This window comes from Tursiops truncatus, chromosome 21, assembly GCF_011762595.2.
Source record: "Tursiops truncatus isolate mTurTru1 chromosome 21, mTurTru1.mat.Y, whole genome shotgun sequence".
NCBI lineage: Eukaryota > Metazoa > Chordata > Mammalia > Artiodactyla > Delphinidae > Tursiops > Tursiops truncatus.
The window spans coordinates 31,309,095-31,327,509 of NC_047054.1; the positions used below are offsets into that span (position 1 = coordinate 31,309,095).

At 38.1% G+C, this 18,415-nt stretch overlaps 1 protein-coding gene across 1 annotated transcript in view; it reads right to left on the bottom strand.

The window, feature by feature from the left end:
* The window catches only part of ZMAT4 (zinc finger matrin-type 4), a 344,444-nt gene that overhangs the window by 34,162 nt on the left and 291,867 nt on the right, over window positions 1-18,415 (bottom strand). The window contains exon 6 of the mRNA XM_033848811.2: window positions 7,469-7,565. Coding sequence (XP_033704702.2) covers window positions 7,469-7,565 — 97 coding nt within the window. The remainder of the gene's footprint in view (window positions 1-7,468; window positions 7,566-18,415) is intronic.

Here is an 18,415-nt window from a genome sequence, read left to right on the forward strand (position 1 = left end):
CACTTTTCAGAACCAAATCAGGTAACGGCCTTGCACCCTTGGAGACTGGTACTAGGTGACTCTCTGAAGCAGCCTGACAAAGAACATGAGAGGTGGGCAATGGGACCCACAATTAAAGCTGAGACTTGAAAGCATCGGCTCAGAACCACTCTGGAGACAGCCATGACTCACGCAAATTTCAAGCAAGACAAAATAATGATTACAAGTCTGTCCAGAAGGGGGTGGGGGGTGGGAAACGAGTGAGCTAAAGAGCACTAGGGTCATCAGTCATATTCTATAAATAATATGGAAGAGTGAAAATGCTCCCCATTTAGTACTTTTCAAGCCCACAAAAGGCCTAATCGATTCACAGACTGTAATTGTAATGTATCCCTAGATATGGCATGTAGAGCAAAAGCATGCAAGTGAGACTTAGGAAAAAGTACAGCTGTTAGAATTGCCTGTGCATCAGTGCCGTAGAGAGAGACAGATCTAGTTTTTTCTGGCTTCTCTGGAATCCCTCTATCTAGAAACTATTGTCTCTTCCATTTGAGAAGTTGGGTTCTGAGGTCTTCCTCAGAGAAGGGAGGGCTCGTGACAGTAGTGAACTCGAATGTTCTGTAAAAAACAGGGCTAACTGTGAAAAACAATCTGGAGTTTCCTTAAAAAAACTAAAAATAGAGTTACCGTCTGATCCAGTAATCCCACTACTGGGCATATGTCCAGAAAAGATGAAAACTCTAATTCAAAAAGAGACATGCTCCCCAGTGTTCACAGCAGCACTATTTACATAAGCAAGACATGGAAGCAAACTAAGTGTCCATCAACAGAGGAATGGATAAAAAAGATGTGGTATATATACATATATATAATGGAATATTACTCAGCCATAAAAAAGAATGAAATTGTGCCATTTGCAGCAACATGGATGGACTCAGAGATTATCATACTAAGTGAAGTAAGTTAGCCCAAGAAAGACAAATATCATATGATACCACTTATATGTGGACTCTAAAAAAATGATACACATGAACTTATTTACAAAACAGAAACAGATTCACAGACATAGAAAATAAATTTATGCTTACCAAAGGGGAAAGGGGAGGGTGAGGGATAAATTAGGATTATGGGATTAATAGATACACACTACTATATATAAAATAGATAAACAACAAGTATTTACTGTGTACCACAGGGAACTGTATTCAATATCTTGTAATGACCTATAATGGAACAGAATCTGAAGCTGTACACCTAAAGCTAACTCCATATTGTATATCAACTATAGTTTAATAAATAAATTTTAAAAAACAGGGCTAAATAGAGAATGCCCTTTGACCCCCAGGCCCTGTCTCATCCCCATCCTTGTGCTGCACGAGGCACCCCACTTACGGTGCCTAGGATGTAAACCTAGCCCTTTGGCTAGAAAGACGTGGTGATATTCCACAAGCTCCACTTCCTGCAGGACCTCCTTTGCCTTGGATTCTAGATTTTGCCCTTTATTCCACGCCTTTTCAAGGCTTGGAATAATTATCAGCTGAAGAGAAATAACTTGACCCTCTTTGGGAAAGGAAAGCTCTGTTTTCAACACTGTCTTATGCCCTGCCCATCTCAGAACTTAGAACCAAAGTCCCAATCCCTTAGGTTATTGAAATTCTTGGTTAATGCCAGTAAATCACCTTGAAGATTCTACAAAAAAAAGGTCTATACTTTTAGACTTCGAAGAAGTCCGTGCCTTGATTTGGTTTTTGTTTGCTTGTTTCCAAAGAGAACATCTTCTTGGTATATTAAGCTATTTTTATTTGTTATAAGTACAGAAGCTTCTTCATGCTGGGCATCTCTTGCAAAAATATTTATTTTTATTATTTATTATTCCACCCTCCTCCCACACACACACAACTAACTATTATCCTGAATGCAGGAACTGAATTCCAAGGTATTTAAAGCAAATATATTCTAGCTCTGAAAATTAGACTGAACATCCACTCAATCACTTCACAAATAAATGAATATAATGGGGAAATGAATAATATGAAGGCTTTGTCTGGAGGATTCATACTAATTGAGAAAAATTGCAGAAAAAGCGATTGATATCACCACTTCAGGCTTCTTCTCAAAGGAAGCAGCACATATAGAAATTACTACTAACTTTTGGTCAGTCTGATTTATTCTCTTAAACACTTGTACCTCATTTTCAACCAAATGAAATATCAAAGTAAGTAATGACAAATTTTATAACCTTTAATTCTAGGTAATACAATGTCCTGAGGCTTGAAGTGTTCCCTAAACTCAAACTTAAGTACATTATGGGGGAATTGTTCATTAGTCTATGGTATGTACTCATCTGCCTTTAACTTTCATTTTAAACATTTGTTCTAATTGACAGACTAGATCCCCCAGAAATGCTGAAAAATCTACCAATAGGCAATTGCTTTATATGCCAGTGTGATCATTTGCATTTTGAAACCTTTACTCTCATTAGCTATTGAATATTTCTCTTGCAATTTAACCATGGAGCAAAATTCGACAGTCATTTTGCTGTTTATGACATTTGCCAAAAAAAAGAAAAAGTCTTTTTACTACTAGTAAAGAGCAATATAATAATAATAGTATTACTTAAGTACTGTTATAACAGTTAGAGTAAAGGTTGCCAATAACCTGACTTCTGTTCTTGACTCTGCTGACCAATTTTTGGGGGGACCTTGGGCAAGTCACTGAACTTCTCTGAGACTCAATTTTCTAACCTATAAAGTGGAGCCTCTGGTCAATTACAGGACTGCTGTGTGTATTAGATGTAACACTGCCAAAGCATTTTAGTCTGTGGCTGTGCCCCAGTCTCAGACAAGTCCCACGTTGGTTACCAGTGGTGGCATCGTCATCATCACCATCTTCTCCACCCGCATCACTATGACCATCATCATTGTCATTATCGGGATTGGCATTGTAAGCAGTTGCCCAGAAAATATGACTGAAGGATTACTTATGGAACAAGGCATGTAGGTTTCACACTGTATTAATTTCCTAGGGCTGCCCTTAAAATAGTACCCCAAACTGAGTGTCTTCAAACAACAGAAATTTATTCTCTCAAGGTTCTAGAAGATGAAAGTCTGGAATCGAGGAGTCAGCAGGGCACACTCCCTCCAAAAGCTCTGGAGGAGATCCCTTCTTGCCTCCTCCAGATGCTGCTGGCTCCTGGTGTTCCTTGGCTTGAGGAAACAGAACCCCAATCTCTGCATCTGTCTTCACGGGGCCACCTTCTCCGTGTGTTCAAATCTCCCTTTCCTTTCTCTCATAAAGACACCATAAATCATTCTCAAAAATCCAGAAAGATTTCATCTTGAGATTCTTAACTTTTACATCGCAAAGACCCTATTTACAAATAAGGTCCTATTCTGAGGTTCTGGGTGGACATGGTTGAGGCAGAGAGGGTCATTGCTAACTTCAATAAATACTCAAGGCTGACCGGGACATGTTTTAGGAAAAATTTTAGGTCTGAATTCAGGATTCGTAGAAAAGAATACCAGGATCATGAGCAAAGCATGGGAAGTGGAAGCATATTTGTTGTGTTCTTGTCATCATTAAACACTCATCTTTTTATTTATTTATTTATTTATTTTTGCGGTACACGGGCCTCTCACTGTTGTGGCCTCTCCCGTTGCAGAGCACAGGCTCCGGACGCGCAGGCTCAGCGGCCATGGCTCACGGGCCCAGCCGCTCCGCGGCATGTGGGATCTTCCCCGACCGGGGCACGAACCCGTGTCCCCTGCATCGGCAGGCGGACTCTCAACCACTGTGCCACCAGGGAAGCCCAAACACTCATCTTTGAGGGAAGTGAAACTTAAAGAAGGTTTGTCAGTGCCCAGGGTCACTCAGTGGCAAAGCTGCACTAGAAATAAAATTCAGTGTCCTTTCCACTACACAGCTGAATCATCTCTGCTCATCTCAACGCTCCTCTAGAAATGACTGCAAAAATATAAATATAAGACCTTGAAAATTACAGACACTTTACTACTTATGTTGACTTAGTCAGATTCAAACAGTTAAGAACCATTTGGCTGACTTCCATCACACTAAGCTTCCACCTGAGAACAAAATAAAAGCTGGATACAATTTAAAGGAAAAAGTTTTGAAAGCCTTGAAGAGTTGCTGTAGTTGATGCTGGTATACATCAAGGAAGATACTACTAGTAACAAAGAAGGATATTTCACAATGGCAAATAGTGATAAAAAAAAAGGGCCCGTCCAATAAGAATACATTAAAAAATCCTAAATTTGTAAGCATCTAATAATATACCTTTAAATATATAAAACAAAAAAGAAAAGATAGAATTAAGAAGACACATAGGCACATCATATGTACAGCTGGAGGTTTTTAATTATGTCTGCTTCTCATGGATATAAAAAGCAGACAAGAAAATCAGTAAGAATATACTGATTTGAACAAGATTAAGAAACTTGGCCTAATTGATAGATAGGACCATTTATTTATATTCATATATATTCTTTTTCAGATTCTTTTTAATTATAGAACCTATACTTTTATATTAAGAAGCTAGGGGAAAATGCAAATTAAATCCAAAGGAAGTAGAAAGAAGGAAATAATATTTTAAATGTCATAAAATAACTGGACATAAAGAAAATCAACAAATCCCCAACATTTGTTCATCCAAAAAAAAAAAACTAATAAAGATTGATAAACTTCTAACAAGAAAAGTGATCAAAAAAAAAAAAGGAAGAGACACAAATAAACAGTGTCTGGAAAGAAAAATATTCCACAAGCCTTAAAAATAAAATTAGGGGATAAAATGAACAATTTTATACCAATATATTTTAAAATGTAAATGAAATGGATAAATGAATTGCAAGACAGGTTATTTAAGCTGATATAAGAATAGAAGATATGAATAATGCTGTATTAAAGAAACTAAATTTCTAAGAAAAATACTCCCATAGCATACATTTTTAGGCCTAGATGGCTTCACTAATGAATTCTTCCTCGTATTTAAGGCAAGAACTAGCAGCAGTCTACCACAAACTCATTCAGGGATTAGAAATAGAATCTGGTTATCGAGGCCCTCACACACTTGAAACCAAACCTAACAAGGATATTATAAGAAAATTATGGAACCGTCTGTCTCGTAAACAAAGACAGACTCATATACACACCCAGGATACTCACATCTGGTATAAGGACAGATGAAATGGCCTGAGGGACAGAGCTATGACAATTATTTTCTTCAAGGTTTCTTCAACCTTGTGCTTACAAAAAAAAGCAAACTGTCTTGTTTATTGGAAAGAAGGCAGCACAGCAGGAGACGTACCCTTCTGAAGTCACGTATACTTATTAAATTACACCAGGGAAGCAATGTCCTTTTTCAAAATTCATCATAAGACTCTCTACTGGCAGTCCCTGCAGTCCTGTGTCCAAAGCCTGTGTGTGGTGGTTGAGTGACACGAATTAATTAAAAGTGAGAGTCACACACTGCTGGGTCCAGTCCTGTTTCTGCCATTTTTTTGGCAAGGTGGTGCTGTGAAGGTTACTTTGCCTCTCTGAGCCTTAGTTTCTCAGATCAAATAATGGGTCAGTAATACGTATCTCAAGGTAGTTAAGGGGAATAAACAAGGTATTAGGTGTGACTATGCCTAGCACAAATTCTGTCACGTGAAGTTTTATAGGTAAACATAGAGACGTAGGTATGTTCCTGAAGCTGGAGATGCTATCTCTCTGCATCAGTTATTGACATGATTCTTGCCACCTAAAGTCACTGCTGTCTACCTTTTTCTATTTATGGAGAGCAATAAATACATGCCCCTAAAAGATGATCATTTACCATTGCAGCTCCTTGTAAGGTGTCTGTGCGTACGTCAGATGCGTGCTCGTTAGAATGCATACAGTATGGCTCACAACGGGAGGGTCAGAGAGATGCTGAAGGGACCGTTTTGGGGGTTGGGGATGGGGTTGGGGCAGCAGCTCCCAATAATCAATACAAGTGCTCTAGGTGCTGAGAATCAGAGACAGTCTTGTTTCTGAAGAACTTCCTTGATAAAAGCCCTTTTGGGGTGGATCAGAGTAAAGCAAGTGATGAAAGCAGCTTTGACTCACTGAACCGCACAATATTGTGGAAAAACTGAGTCAGTAGGAACTCTGGGCTTAAACTTCTCCCCTGAAGCCAGAAACCCCTGTGAATCTATGTCTTTACAGATCTTTGCCAAGAAATTTCCCTGCCTGGAACGTACCTTCCTATCCGTGCTTGGAAAATCGTTACTCATCTTTTCTTCTTCTCTTTTTTTTTTTGGACATCTTTATTGGAGTATAATTGCTTTACTGTGTTGTGTTAGTTTCTGCTGTCGCTACTCATCTTTTAAAAATCACACATTCACTCCATCAGGAACGTTTACGAAGCCCTTAATACGTATCAAGTGTTGCGCTGGGGGCTGGGTGATAATGGGAAACAAAATCAGACCCTGACGACTTCATCCTTATGAGCTCGGCCTCTGCACTGATGTCCCTGTCCTGGTCCTCGAAGCTCGGGGTGCCCACGTTATGGCAACAGAGAACAATCTATGTGTTTACATGACTGTTTCCCCAGCCTGTCAGGGAGCTCCCCAAGAGGAAGGCCTAAATCCATTCATCTTTTCTTCCCCAGGGCACACTCGGGGTCTGGCACACAGTGGGTGCCCCATAAACCTTTGTTAAATGAATCATTCATTACTTATGAGGCCCTGATACAGTCGAATCTGTTCAATGATTCTGCTAATGAATATGAGAGAAATGAAAACAATTATATTCAGGAAAATTACATATTTTTGAGATATTCTTTGTTTTTTCCTATTTTATTAGATCTTATTAGCAGTCCTAGCAGCTACTTTAAAAATACCTAAAAGCTAATATCATCAGTTTTCTAAAAAGATGAGCAATATAAATGCAGGGGAAATGATGCCTGATTAGACTCTTCTGGTTTAAAATCATGAGAATTGGGGGGAGGGGGAATGGAATGAGCTTCCATTGAATTGAAAATAGCTATGTATGTGAATGACTTAAAATTCCAGGGGATCTGTTAGGTTTCCAGACTAAGCAACAATATGCTTCTAGAAATAGAAAGTGGTCGAAGACATTCACAGAATTTGACTTCACAACACGGAGGTCTGGCCCATCCTCCAAGTAGAGACTGCATTGCTTATTTTAAAACACTTAATATAGATCTAAAAGTTTCCTGAAGTTCATACAAATGTGCTGACTAGCCTTGAAAAGAAGGAAAAAATGAAAAAAAAATTGTCATTACTGTGTCCAAAAAAGGCAAGAAGTCATTCTTCAAGCGGTGCTAGGCAGACTCTGGAGGCTTGAACAGCATAAATATCAAGGGAACCTTGGAGATAAGAGATACAGTTTTCATCTACTTATTTTGAAATAAATAAAGTGGTTAGCCTTATTCATCATGCTAGAAGTTACATACAAAAGGACTGAAGAGTGAAAGCATGAAAGTACCTACTTGGTCTGATGTTTAGATCCTTTCAGATGGGCATGATACTGTTCTATTGAGTTTAGAGAGACACTGCAGATGGTACATCTGTAATTGCGCCTCAGACCTGTGGACGACAGACACACAGACCTGGTTAGCTACATCGTTGTCATCAACCACCTGAACGAATCCTAGATCTCCAAAAGGTCAGGGACAGAGTCTCTTAGAAGCCATCTGGTCTACCCCACCAATAACATTTCAATCCTCCCTTCCAAGAGCCCAGCCGACAGGTTCCTCAGCAGAAGTATGACTGTGAATACTTTGGAAGCCACCTGCCCCATTGTTGGATGACTGAAATTATTAGAACATACTTCTTTGGGGTAAAATGTTTCCAGATACTTCATAACCCAAACAAAGAAGCAATCTATGTTTTTCTTAAGGCAGAGAGACATGTAAGCTTTCATTTCTGCAGTGAAACTTGAGACTCCAGAGAAAAACTCGGTCTCAATTCCACTTCCACCTCTATTCCAAGGACCGAATCAGAAATTCAAGTTTAGATATCATTCATCTGAGCTCTTCTCCCAAGACCATCTTATAAAATGTAGGATGCTGTCTTAATTTAACCCACATGTAAACTTACTTTCCACCAGAGAGTTGAAAAGAAAGTTATTTATTCTTTATCCATTTCATTCATTCATTAACAGAGTATCAACTTTGGACCTGGCACTAGGGATTCCAAGATGAATAAGATGCTCTTTGTTTCCAAGGAGTTTAGTGAAAACCTTGACTCCTCTGTTGCTCCTCATCTAGAGTCGGATGTGTTTGAAAGAAGCATCAACCAAACAACTTCCACAGCTCATATTCCTGCTCTGTCCCATCAGAGTGGAGAGGAAAAGTAGATTCAGGGTCATGGTCTAAGACTTTGGATTTTAAATCCTGGCTCCAAATATTCCTCGTTGTGTAATGTAGGGGAAGCCACATAATATCCCCCTGGCCTCAGTTTCTTCATCTACAACATGAAGACGAGTCCATCCACAACACAAGGTTTTATAAGAATTAAGTGAATAAGTCTATTCAAATGCTTAGCAACTAAGACTTGTTGTTCTTAATTTTGCTCCAAAATTCCATATCTTCCCATTGTCAAATCCAGGATAGTAAACAGCTACAGCATTTTTTTCCCCCTGATGAATACATAGTATTTTCTTTCTAAGACACAAAAATCATTCTTATTTTCCTAAAAAGAAAATAATGCACAGTGTTGGAAAGAATTTTGCAACCTGCTATCTGGGTGACTTGACACAAATTATTTGACTTCTCTGAACTTCTGTTTCCTCATAGGATTGTGGGAAGGACGGAGTAAGATAAGGCATGTATGAAGGAGCATCTGGTATACAACAAGTGATAAACATAAACTAGCTGGTATTATGATTGCAAAGAGATATTACAAGAGAATCTTGATTTCCCAATATCTTGGATGAAGCCCCTGGTTGAAGCTCTAAGACACAGATGCTAGCTACACCCCCATGACTAAAGTGGAGTATGAGAGCCCCAGTTCAGGGCATCCAACAGAAGTGGTCAAGAGCCATTTTCCACCTAAAGCTGATCCCTCACCACCAGTCTGAAAAAGAGATTGGAGAAGAAAGAAAGAAATAGAGAATTTCTTAAAGGGAGCTCTATCATACTATGAGTTTGACTTAACCCTCTTCCATGTGAGATGGGGGAATTCCTTCTCTCTCACCTCGAACCCATGGGAAAAGGATTCAGTGGGATACTCAGAGAGCTTGAGGAATGCCTTATTGTGCTTGGAGCCCAGTGTCCTGGACTCGACAACGCTGACAAGCTCCAAAGTCTGGAGCCTGTGTCTACTTAGCATCAGCGGAAGGATGCTAGCAGGGTTCAACTGGATATCTAGGGCCTTAATGTGACCCCAGAGGAGGTACATAGCCTAGGGGCTAAGTATCAAGTAATGCTGAGTTCTTGAAAAAGCCATGAAATCACCCCATGAGAAAGAGTCAGGCAGTGTCTATGCGAGTTTTGTATAGGTATCTATCAAATAAACCTTTATGTCCCTCGCCTTTCTAACCTGATACCCCGCATCCCTCAGCCCTGGAGGAACCTGAGGGAGAGATAAAGGAAGGAAAGCAAAAGCCACAGGCAGAGAGGAAGGGAAGAGCCTATGCACCCTTTTCCCATGGCGAATAGGCTGCCCAAGCAGAACTGAGCTAAGGGAGGGGGAAAACTCACTTCCAATAAAGTTTGGAGCTGTTTAAAAATTATTTTTCTACCCTGTAGGAACTAAGAATGTCACCTGCCATTTCAGTAGACAAAGGAGTCATCAGCCACTGCAGGCCTCCTGACAATGGGGCTCCCTGAGGGGATTCAGGATGGAGAAAAACAAGATATTGGACCGAGATAGTTAAGATGCATATCAAAGGATCACTTCAGTGAACCCAAGCCTCTTGCCAAACATAGAAAAGCACTAAAATCATTAACTTGAAATGTTTTGTTCTTATGATTAGCAGTAATCTTGTGATGTTTGAACACATGTTTTTTTTTTTTTTCTCAGCAAAAACTCCTATATATCCTGGCTTCTCCCTTACCTTTTTGGAACACTCCCTTAGAGCTATCTGAAAGGCTGTATCCCAGGCTAAAGTCCTCAGTAAGTTCACTGAATAAAGCATAATTCTCAACCTTGAACCTGTGCAGTTTTTTTCAGTAGATAAAAACTACTGAAAAAAACTTGGATATATCAGTTAATGCCATAGAATTTTGTGTATCTAAGAATGAAAGTAAAGAACTCTTTACTACTTAAAAGTGAGCAAAAATTCATGACACTTACCCTAGTTTTTACCAAGGGGTAGGAAAAAATTAACCCCACAGAGATGGCATGAAAGGGCAGTGGATGGCAAGAATAAAGTTACTTCTAATTACATCCAATGAGTCCTGCTTACTGAATATTGCAGTGTCATCAGAATTGCTCTTATGTAGATAATGTGACAAAGGGCAGAACTTCCTGTGGACTTGCAAATTCCTATAGCCCCATGCATGTTTCTGAGAAATGTGTTAGACATGACAGGATAAGCTGGTTTGGCCAGTGTAAGGACGAACTTATTTTGTTTTAGTTTCAGGTACATGATAATCGGACACTGAGTGACTAATTCCTCAATTAAGAGTCAATTCAGTTATGGGAAAATAACAGTGAGACCACAGGACCTTCTTGGTGAGCAATCTAAGGGACTCAAAATTTTCCAGGCACAGATCGACAGTTCAGAGACAAAAGAGACAACTCTTGTCTCTCTATTCCCTCAAGCAGTGGCTCCCAAACGTCCCAGTGCATCCTCTGGGGGTGGTGCTCAAATGCAGATTCCCAGGCACAAGATCTGCTGGTTCTGATTCTATAAGCCTTGGATGGGGCCTGGGAACCTACAAGAAGTTTCAGACTTGTAACCCTCACCTCCAACACACATACACACCTACCTTACAGAGTACCGCCCTCTAGTGCCATGGTCCTTTCGTTAACTTGAACTTGTCAGAACAATACTGGGTCTTAAAGAAAAAAGTTACAAAGAAGAGCTGTGCTTCCAAGCCTCTTCCATTTCACTCGCAGGTGTGTGCGACTCAGGAAGATTACCATAGTCCCCAAACCCAGAGGCAATAAGTTATCACAACCTACATGTGAGCTGTTTGAATGCTTATCTGGGGCTGAGCCATTCTCCTCTGTTATGCACAGAATATGAAAGCTAGCTTCAGCCTTCCTACCTCCAGAGTTCTCCATCAGTCTTGTCGTAATAAATGGTAACCAGTATTTATATGGGTCCTCTTCACACTACAGGCTCATCAAAGGTCTCCTCATAACGAATGGAGGTAGAGCATGGCAACAGGCATAAATATTTATGTTTAAAAGTGGGCCTTTTTAAGAGCACCAACAAATCTAAAAACTATTCTGATCTGTTGCTTTTCCATTACAGTTCTGCTCTGCAGCCAAACAGAAGCGTGGGCAGGAAATATTTGGCGCGTTACTGTGATGCAAACTGCAGGAAGCATAAACTATGAAGGCAGTGCATATAAACAAGAACAAAGGCAGAGAAGGGGCAGAGGAGTCCTCTTCCACACGTGACACAGTGTCCTTGGTGGGAACTTAGGGCTTTATTAATGCTGAGTTGAAATTCTAATGACTTTGGAATTATACAGCTCCTTTTTCCACAGAGAAATAGAGAATCCTATTAAACAAAAACGCTGTTTCTCATTCCATTCATTTTCAATGCAATACCATTTTATGAGTATCCCGAAACGTCTGCAGACGTAAAGGTTATTTCTGCAGGACTGCCGATGTGTGTTCAGAAATATCGCCCCTGCCTGCAAGGACCTGACAATCCAGTTGGAGAGGGAAGATATGTATAGAAACAGCAATGGTGCAAGGTCAATCACAAAAAGTACCACAGTCGGGATGAAGTGGAATGCTAGGGAAATGAGAGGAGGAGATTGTTTCCAACTCAGAGAATCTGGAAAAGTTTCTTGAAGATGCTTCACTTTTGCGTTTATATTCCCTAGCACAGTGTGTAAAACAGATGGTCCTGGAGAGTTTAGCAGTGTGACTACTCAATGTGTCTTTTCAATTCTAGCAAAGCTAGACTTCAGATGCCCCTGTAACTTCAGTTGCATCCATTCTACATTAGGGAAACATCACTGTGCCTCTATCATGATGCCAGGTATTTTGCCAAATACCAAGAATGTAGGAGAATATAAAATAAATTTTCATATGGAGCTACTCAGGTAGAAAGACAAGAAGCAAGGAAACAAATAAAAACATTGTGGAAGTATTGCACAAGATGTAAAGAGGAAAATGAGACAGTCACAGAGAAGAAGGCTGGTTTTGGATAGCATGGTCAACAGAGGTCTCTAAGAAGCATGAAATGAAACCAGAGAGATGAGAAGTAGCCTGTGATATGAGGAACTGGTTAAAGAGTTGTCCAGGGAGAGAAAAGAGCAAACAGAGAGACGAGGGTGAAGTGGAGTTGGATCGTTTAAGGAAGAAAAAGTGGTGAAACAAGCAAACGAACAAAACAAAACAATCAGAATTCTATATCCAGCAAAAATATCCTTCAAACTTTCAAGTAGAATAAGGACATTTTCAATAAACAAAAACTAAAAAGAACAGTCTGCCAACAGACCTGTGCTAGAAAAATGCTTATAAAGTTCTTCAGGTGGAAGGCAAATGACGCCAGGTGTAAACTCAGATCTACAGGAAGAAATAAAGAACACCATAAATGATTAATATGTTGGTGTCCTTTTTATTGCTCTAAATTTATTTGAAGATAGAGAGCAATTTAAAGCAAAACTATGACACTGTGCTGTGTATTGTGGTGCTTATACTGTATATAGATGTAAAATATGTGACAACAATAGCCCAAGAATGGGTAGGAGTTTGAGAGCTCATGATATTGTGTATAAAGTCTAATTAATAAATAATAAATTTACCAATATTAACTCTAAATGACAGTGGTCATTTAAGGATGCGTCCTAACCTCCTAGAAACAAATACGAAGATATAAACCTAAGGAGACTATAGAGAAAATTAAATAGGATAATAAAAAGTATTTGATAACCCAGAAGTAGAAGTTCCTATATAAATATCAGACTAAATAGACTTCAAGACAAGAAATATTTCCAGAGATGAAGAGGATGTCTTGTAATAATACAGGGAGAAACTCATTAGGAGAACCTAGCAATTGTAAATGCAATTTAGCCAATAAAGCATAAAGAACATGAAGCAAAACTGATTGAACTACAGGCAGAAACAGACACCATAATTATAGGAGATTTAACACTCCTCTCTCAGTAAGAACAGAACAGTACGACAAAACAAATAGTATCTAAATGAAACTATCAACCATATTGTACCAACTGATATTTATAGAACAGTACACTCAACAAGTGGCTAATACACAATCTTTTCACATGTATAGAGCAAGTAAACTAAGTTAGGGAATATGCTAAGCCATTGAAAATTCTTACTAAATTCAAATATTTACATTTCATACAGTGGTTTCTTTGACTATCACTGAAATTAATAAGAAATAAATATTAATAGCATTTATGAAAATACCTAAATACTTCCAAGTGACCTATTATCAAAGGGAAAAATCCAAAGGGAAATTAGAAAATATTTTGAACTGGATGATAATGAAAATACTACATATCAACAAGTTTATATTAATCAGTTTTTAAAGGAAAATATATAGCTTTATATTCAGAAGGATGAAAGGTTTAAAATCAATGGTCAAAGTTTAAATGCTATGAAAGTAGAAAAAGACAAGAAAATTAAAACAAAATCAGGTAGAAGGAAAGAAATAATAAAGAGAAGTCAATGAAATAAAAAACAGAGTACAGAAAAAATAACAAAACTGAAATCCGCTCTTAGAAAGGATTAATGCAAGTATTAACCATTAGAAAGTTTCATGGAGGTTTAAAAAAAAGCAACAAATTACTAAAATAAAAGAATTGCTTCTAAGGCAGATACTACTGACAGTTTTAAATGGAGAATAAGAGAACATTATGAATAATTTTATGCCAATAAATTTGACCAAGTATATGAGATGGGCAAATGTCTTTAAGAATTCAACTTACCAAAACTAACACAAGATGAAATAGAAAATTAGGGTAGCTATTATCTATTAATGAACAAACATTAAAGAGTGGCATAGTATCAACTTTACAAACTCTTTTAGCAAATAGATGAGAAAGAAACATTTCCACACTTGTTTTTGAGGTAACGTAACACTAATTTTTTAAAAAAATTGATAGAATATAAAAGAAAATAAAATTTCAAGCCAATATCTGTCATGAACATGACAGAAAAATCCTTTAAAAACTAGTAAGAATCACATTATAGATAAAGATATTTCTGTCTGTATGTATACATACAGACATATAACAGTTCCATCATAAACAAGTTTGTTTGTTACAGGAAGTAAGACTGTTTAACATTTAAAAATCAAATCATATAATTCACTTTGTTAAGACAAAATGAGAAAATAACATAAGCTTAATAGATGCAGAAAAGAGCATTTGACAAATTTCAACATCCATTCATGTTCAAAACTCTCAGCCTACTGGAAAAGAACATCCTTAATTAATAATTAATAATAAAGAGCGCCTATCAAAACCTATAGCTAATATTATATTAAGCGGTGAAATACTGAAGTTTCCTAAGACCAGGAAAAAGCCAAGGATGTCTTTCTTATTTATATTCAGCACTGCACTGTAGATTCTAGGCAGTGCAATAGGAAAAGTAAAAGAAATGAAAGGCTTGCAGATTGGAAATGAAGAAGTAAAACTGTCTTTATTTGTAGAAGATATGATTGTTTATATAGAAGATCCTAAAGGATCTACAAAATAACGACTAGAATAAGTGAATTTAATAAGGTCACAATACAAAAGGCCAACAGAAAAAATTGCATGCTTAAAAGAGCTGCAAACCACTGATAAATACATTTGTAAAAATACCATTGTAACAGTATCAGAAATATTTGAAAACACTTAGGGATGAATTTAATAAAAGATGTACAAGACTGAAAACTACAAAACATTGCTGAAAGAAATTAAGAGGAACCTAAATAGATACAGAGATATATACACCATACTCATCAACTAAAAGAATCAATACTTTTAAGATATCAGTTCTCCTATAGATTCAATGAAAACTCAATCAAAATTCCAACAGTCTCTTCCAGAGGGTTTCACTGGAGAATTCTATCAAACACTAAAGGATTACAGAGATAAGTGGATTCTAAAATTTATGTGGAAATCAAAGTATCTAAAATAATTTTGAAAAAGAAAAAAGTTTGAGGACTCACACTTGAGGATTTCAAGATTTGCTTATAAAAATCCATCAATCACAATAGTGTTACATAAGCATAAGAATGGACAAAATGCATCAAAGGAACAGAATAGAGAGCCCAGAACTAGACCACACCCAAAGAATCAATTGATTTTTTTCACTTTCATTGAGATACAATTGACATACCGCTCTGTGTAAGTTTAAGTTTAAGGTATACCCTGTAATGACTTGACATACGTATACTGCTACATGATTATCACGATAGGTTTAGTTAATATCCATCATCTCACATAGATTAAAAAAAAGAAAAATAATCATCTTTGCTATGAAAAATTTTAAGATCTACTCTTAGCAACTTTCAAATATATCATACAGCCGTGTTAACTATGGCCAGTGTATTGTACATTACATCCCCAGTATTATTTATCTAATAACTGGAATTTTGTACCTTTTGACCACTTTCATTGATTTTCAACAAAGGTGTCAGGGCAATTCAATGGGGGAAAGAAAGTTTTTTCAGCAAATGGTGCTGGAATAACTGAATAAATGCATGAAATAAAAAAATGAACATCAACCTCTACCTCACAACACACATTAGAAGTAAGATTGATTACAGACTTAAATGTAAAAGCTAAAACTAGGGGCTTCCCTGGTGGCGCAGTGGTTGAGAATCCGCCTGCCAATGCAGGGGACACGGGTCCCACAACTACTGAGCCTGCGCGTCTGGAGCCTGTGCTCCGCAACAAGAGAGGCTGCAATAGTGAGAAGCCCGTGCACCGCGATGAAGAGTGGCCCCCACTTGCCGCAACTAGAGAAAAGCCCTCGCACAGAGACGAAGACCCAACACAACCAAAAATAAATAAATAAATAAATAACTAAAACTATAAAGCTTCTAGAAAAATACAGAGGAATACATCTATGAACTTGGTATAGGCATAGATTTCTTAGGAATTAAAACACGGTGAACATAAAAAAGAAAAACAGATAAATTGGATTTTACAAAAATCAAAAGCTCCTGCTTATAAACAGACCCATCAAGAAAACCAAAAAGTAAGCCACATCCTGGGAAAATATAATTGTAATTCATATATCTTGTTCAGGACTTCTGTCCAGAATATATAATTTACTCCTACAGATCAATAAATAAAAGACAAACAATCCAAGTTTTTCAAAGGACAAAATATTTGATCAGATATGTTATAAAAGAAGACATAAAAATGATTAATAAACACATGAAAAGATGCTCAGCATCTCTTGTCACCAGGAAATGTAAATTAAAAGAACAGTTAAACACCATCTCATACCCACTACAAGTGCTAACATCAAATAAAACAACATAGGGGCTTCCCTGGTGGCGCAGTGGTTGAGAGTCCACCTGCCGATGCAGGGGACACGGGTTCGTGCCCCGGTCCGGGAGGATCCCACATGCCGCGGAGCGGCTGGGCCCGTGAGCCATGGCCGCTGAGCCTGCGCGTCCGGAGCCTGTGCTCCGCAACGGGAGAGGCCACAACAGTGAGAGGCCCGCGTACCGCAAAAAAAAAAAAAAAAAACCCATAAATAACAACAACATAAATAGCATTTGGTTATTTACCAAATGTAAATAACCACATAGAACAGCTGGAATTCACATACAGAAGAATGTAAAATGGGAAAACTGTCAGTTTCTTATAAAGATAGACTATAACTCACAAATTCTACTCCTAGACATTTACCCAAAAGGAACAAAAACTTAGGATTAAAAAAAGTCTTCTGCAAAAATGCTTATAGCAGCTTTATTCATAATAGCCAAAAACTCAAAATAATCTAAATGTTCATCAATGCAAGAATTGATAAGCAAATTATGATGTATTTATATAATGGAATAATACATGGAAACTAAAAACCAAACCAAACCAAAACAAAACCTACTGATTTATGCGACAACATAAATTAGCATCAAAACATAATGTAAAGAAGTCAGACAGAAAAGAGCACAACAGCACAGCTATGCTGTAATGATAGAATTCAGAGCAATGTTGCCTTCTGGGATGAGGAAGTTCCGGCAGGAGACACAAGAGGATTTTCCAGAGTAATGTAACTGTTCTGTACCTTGGGATGGTAGTTACAGGGTATATTCATTTACCAAAAGTCATCAGATTATATACCCAAGATCTGCATACTTCGTTTTATTAGAAAAAAATCCAGAAGGATGTGGCTCTAGACAGAAATCTCAGCAAACCTGAGACTTCAGTTGATCCTCATTTCCTCCCTACAACTTCTATTGTTTTACATTCCTAGAAAGTAAACTTTATATTCCTATTTATGCTTTGATAACCTTGCAACTCTCCAAGAAATGTTTGCACATGTTCTGTATTATAATGCTTGCTAAAGCTAGAAACACTTTGAAAGATGATTAATGATATGAAAGTTTAAAAAATAAAGTCTTTGGTTTTGAGTTATTTCTTTCTCTTCTACTTCCTAAACATTCATGAATCAGACTGTCTAGTAAATGGATGTGTCATCTTCCAGTATAAAAAATCATATCTAGGGCTTCCCTGGTGGCACAGTGGTGGTTAAGAATCCGCCTGCCAATGCAGGGGACACGGGTTCGAGCACTGGTCCGGGAAGATCCCACACGCCGCAGAGCAACTAAACCCGTGTGCCACAACTACTGAGCCTGCGTTCTAGAGCCCGCGAGCCACAACTACTGAGCCCGTGCGCCACAAGTACTGAAGCCCACGTGCCTAGAGCCCGTGCTCCGCAACAAGAGAAGCCACAACAATGACAAGCCCGCACACTGCAATGTAAAAAAAAAAATCAATAGCTAATCCTTATCTTATATATGCCATATAGAAGCATTGTTGTGGCACTCATGGTACCCATCTACTCATTTACTCTTGGCAACATTCTAGGAGCAGACATGACGATTATCCTTCTTTAGCAAATGAGGAAATTGAGATACAGAGACTTAGTCAAAATCACAGAGCTAGGTGGAGACACAGCTGGATTTGAACCCATCCCTTCTGCTCAAGCTGCTCCTGACACCATGCATGTGGCCCTCCTGGGACAGGAGGAATAGAGTCACAGAAATATGTAGGCTCTTTAGAACTCATCTGGTCCAGTAGTTCCCACACTGGTGACTAGAGAATCAGGTGGGA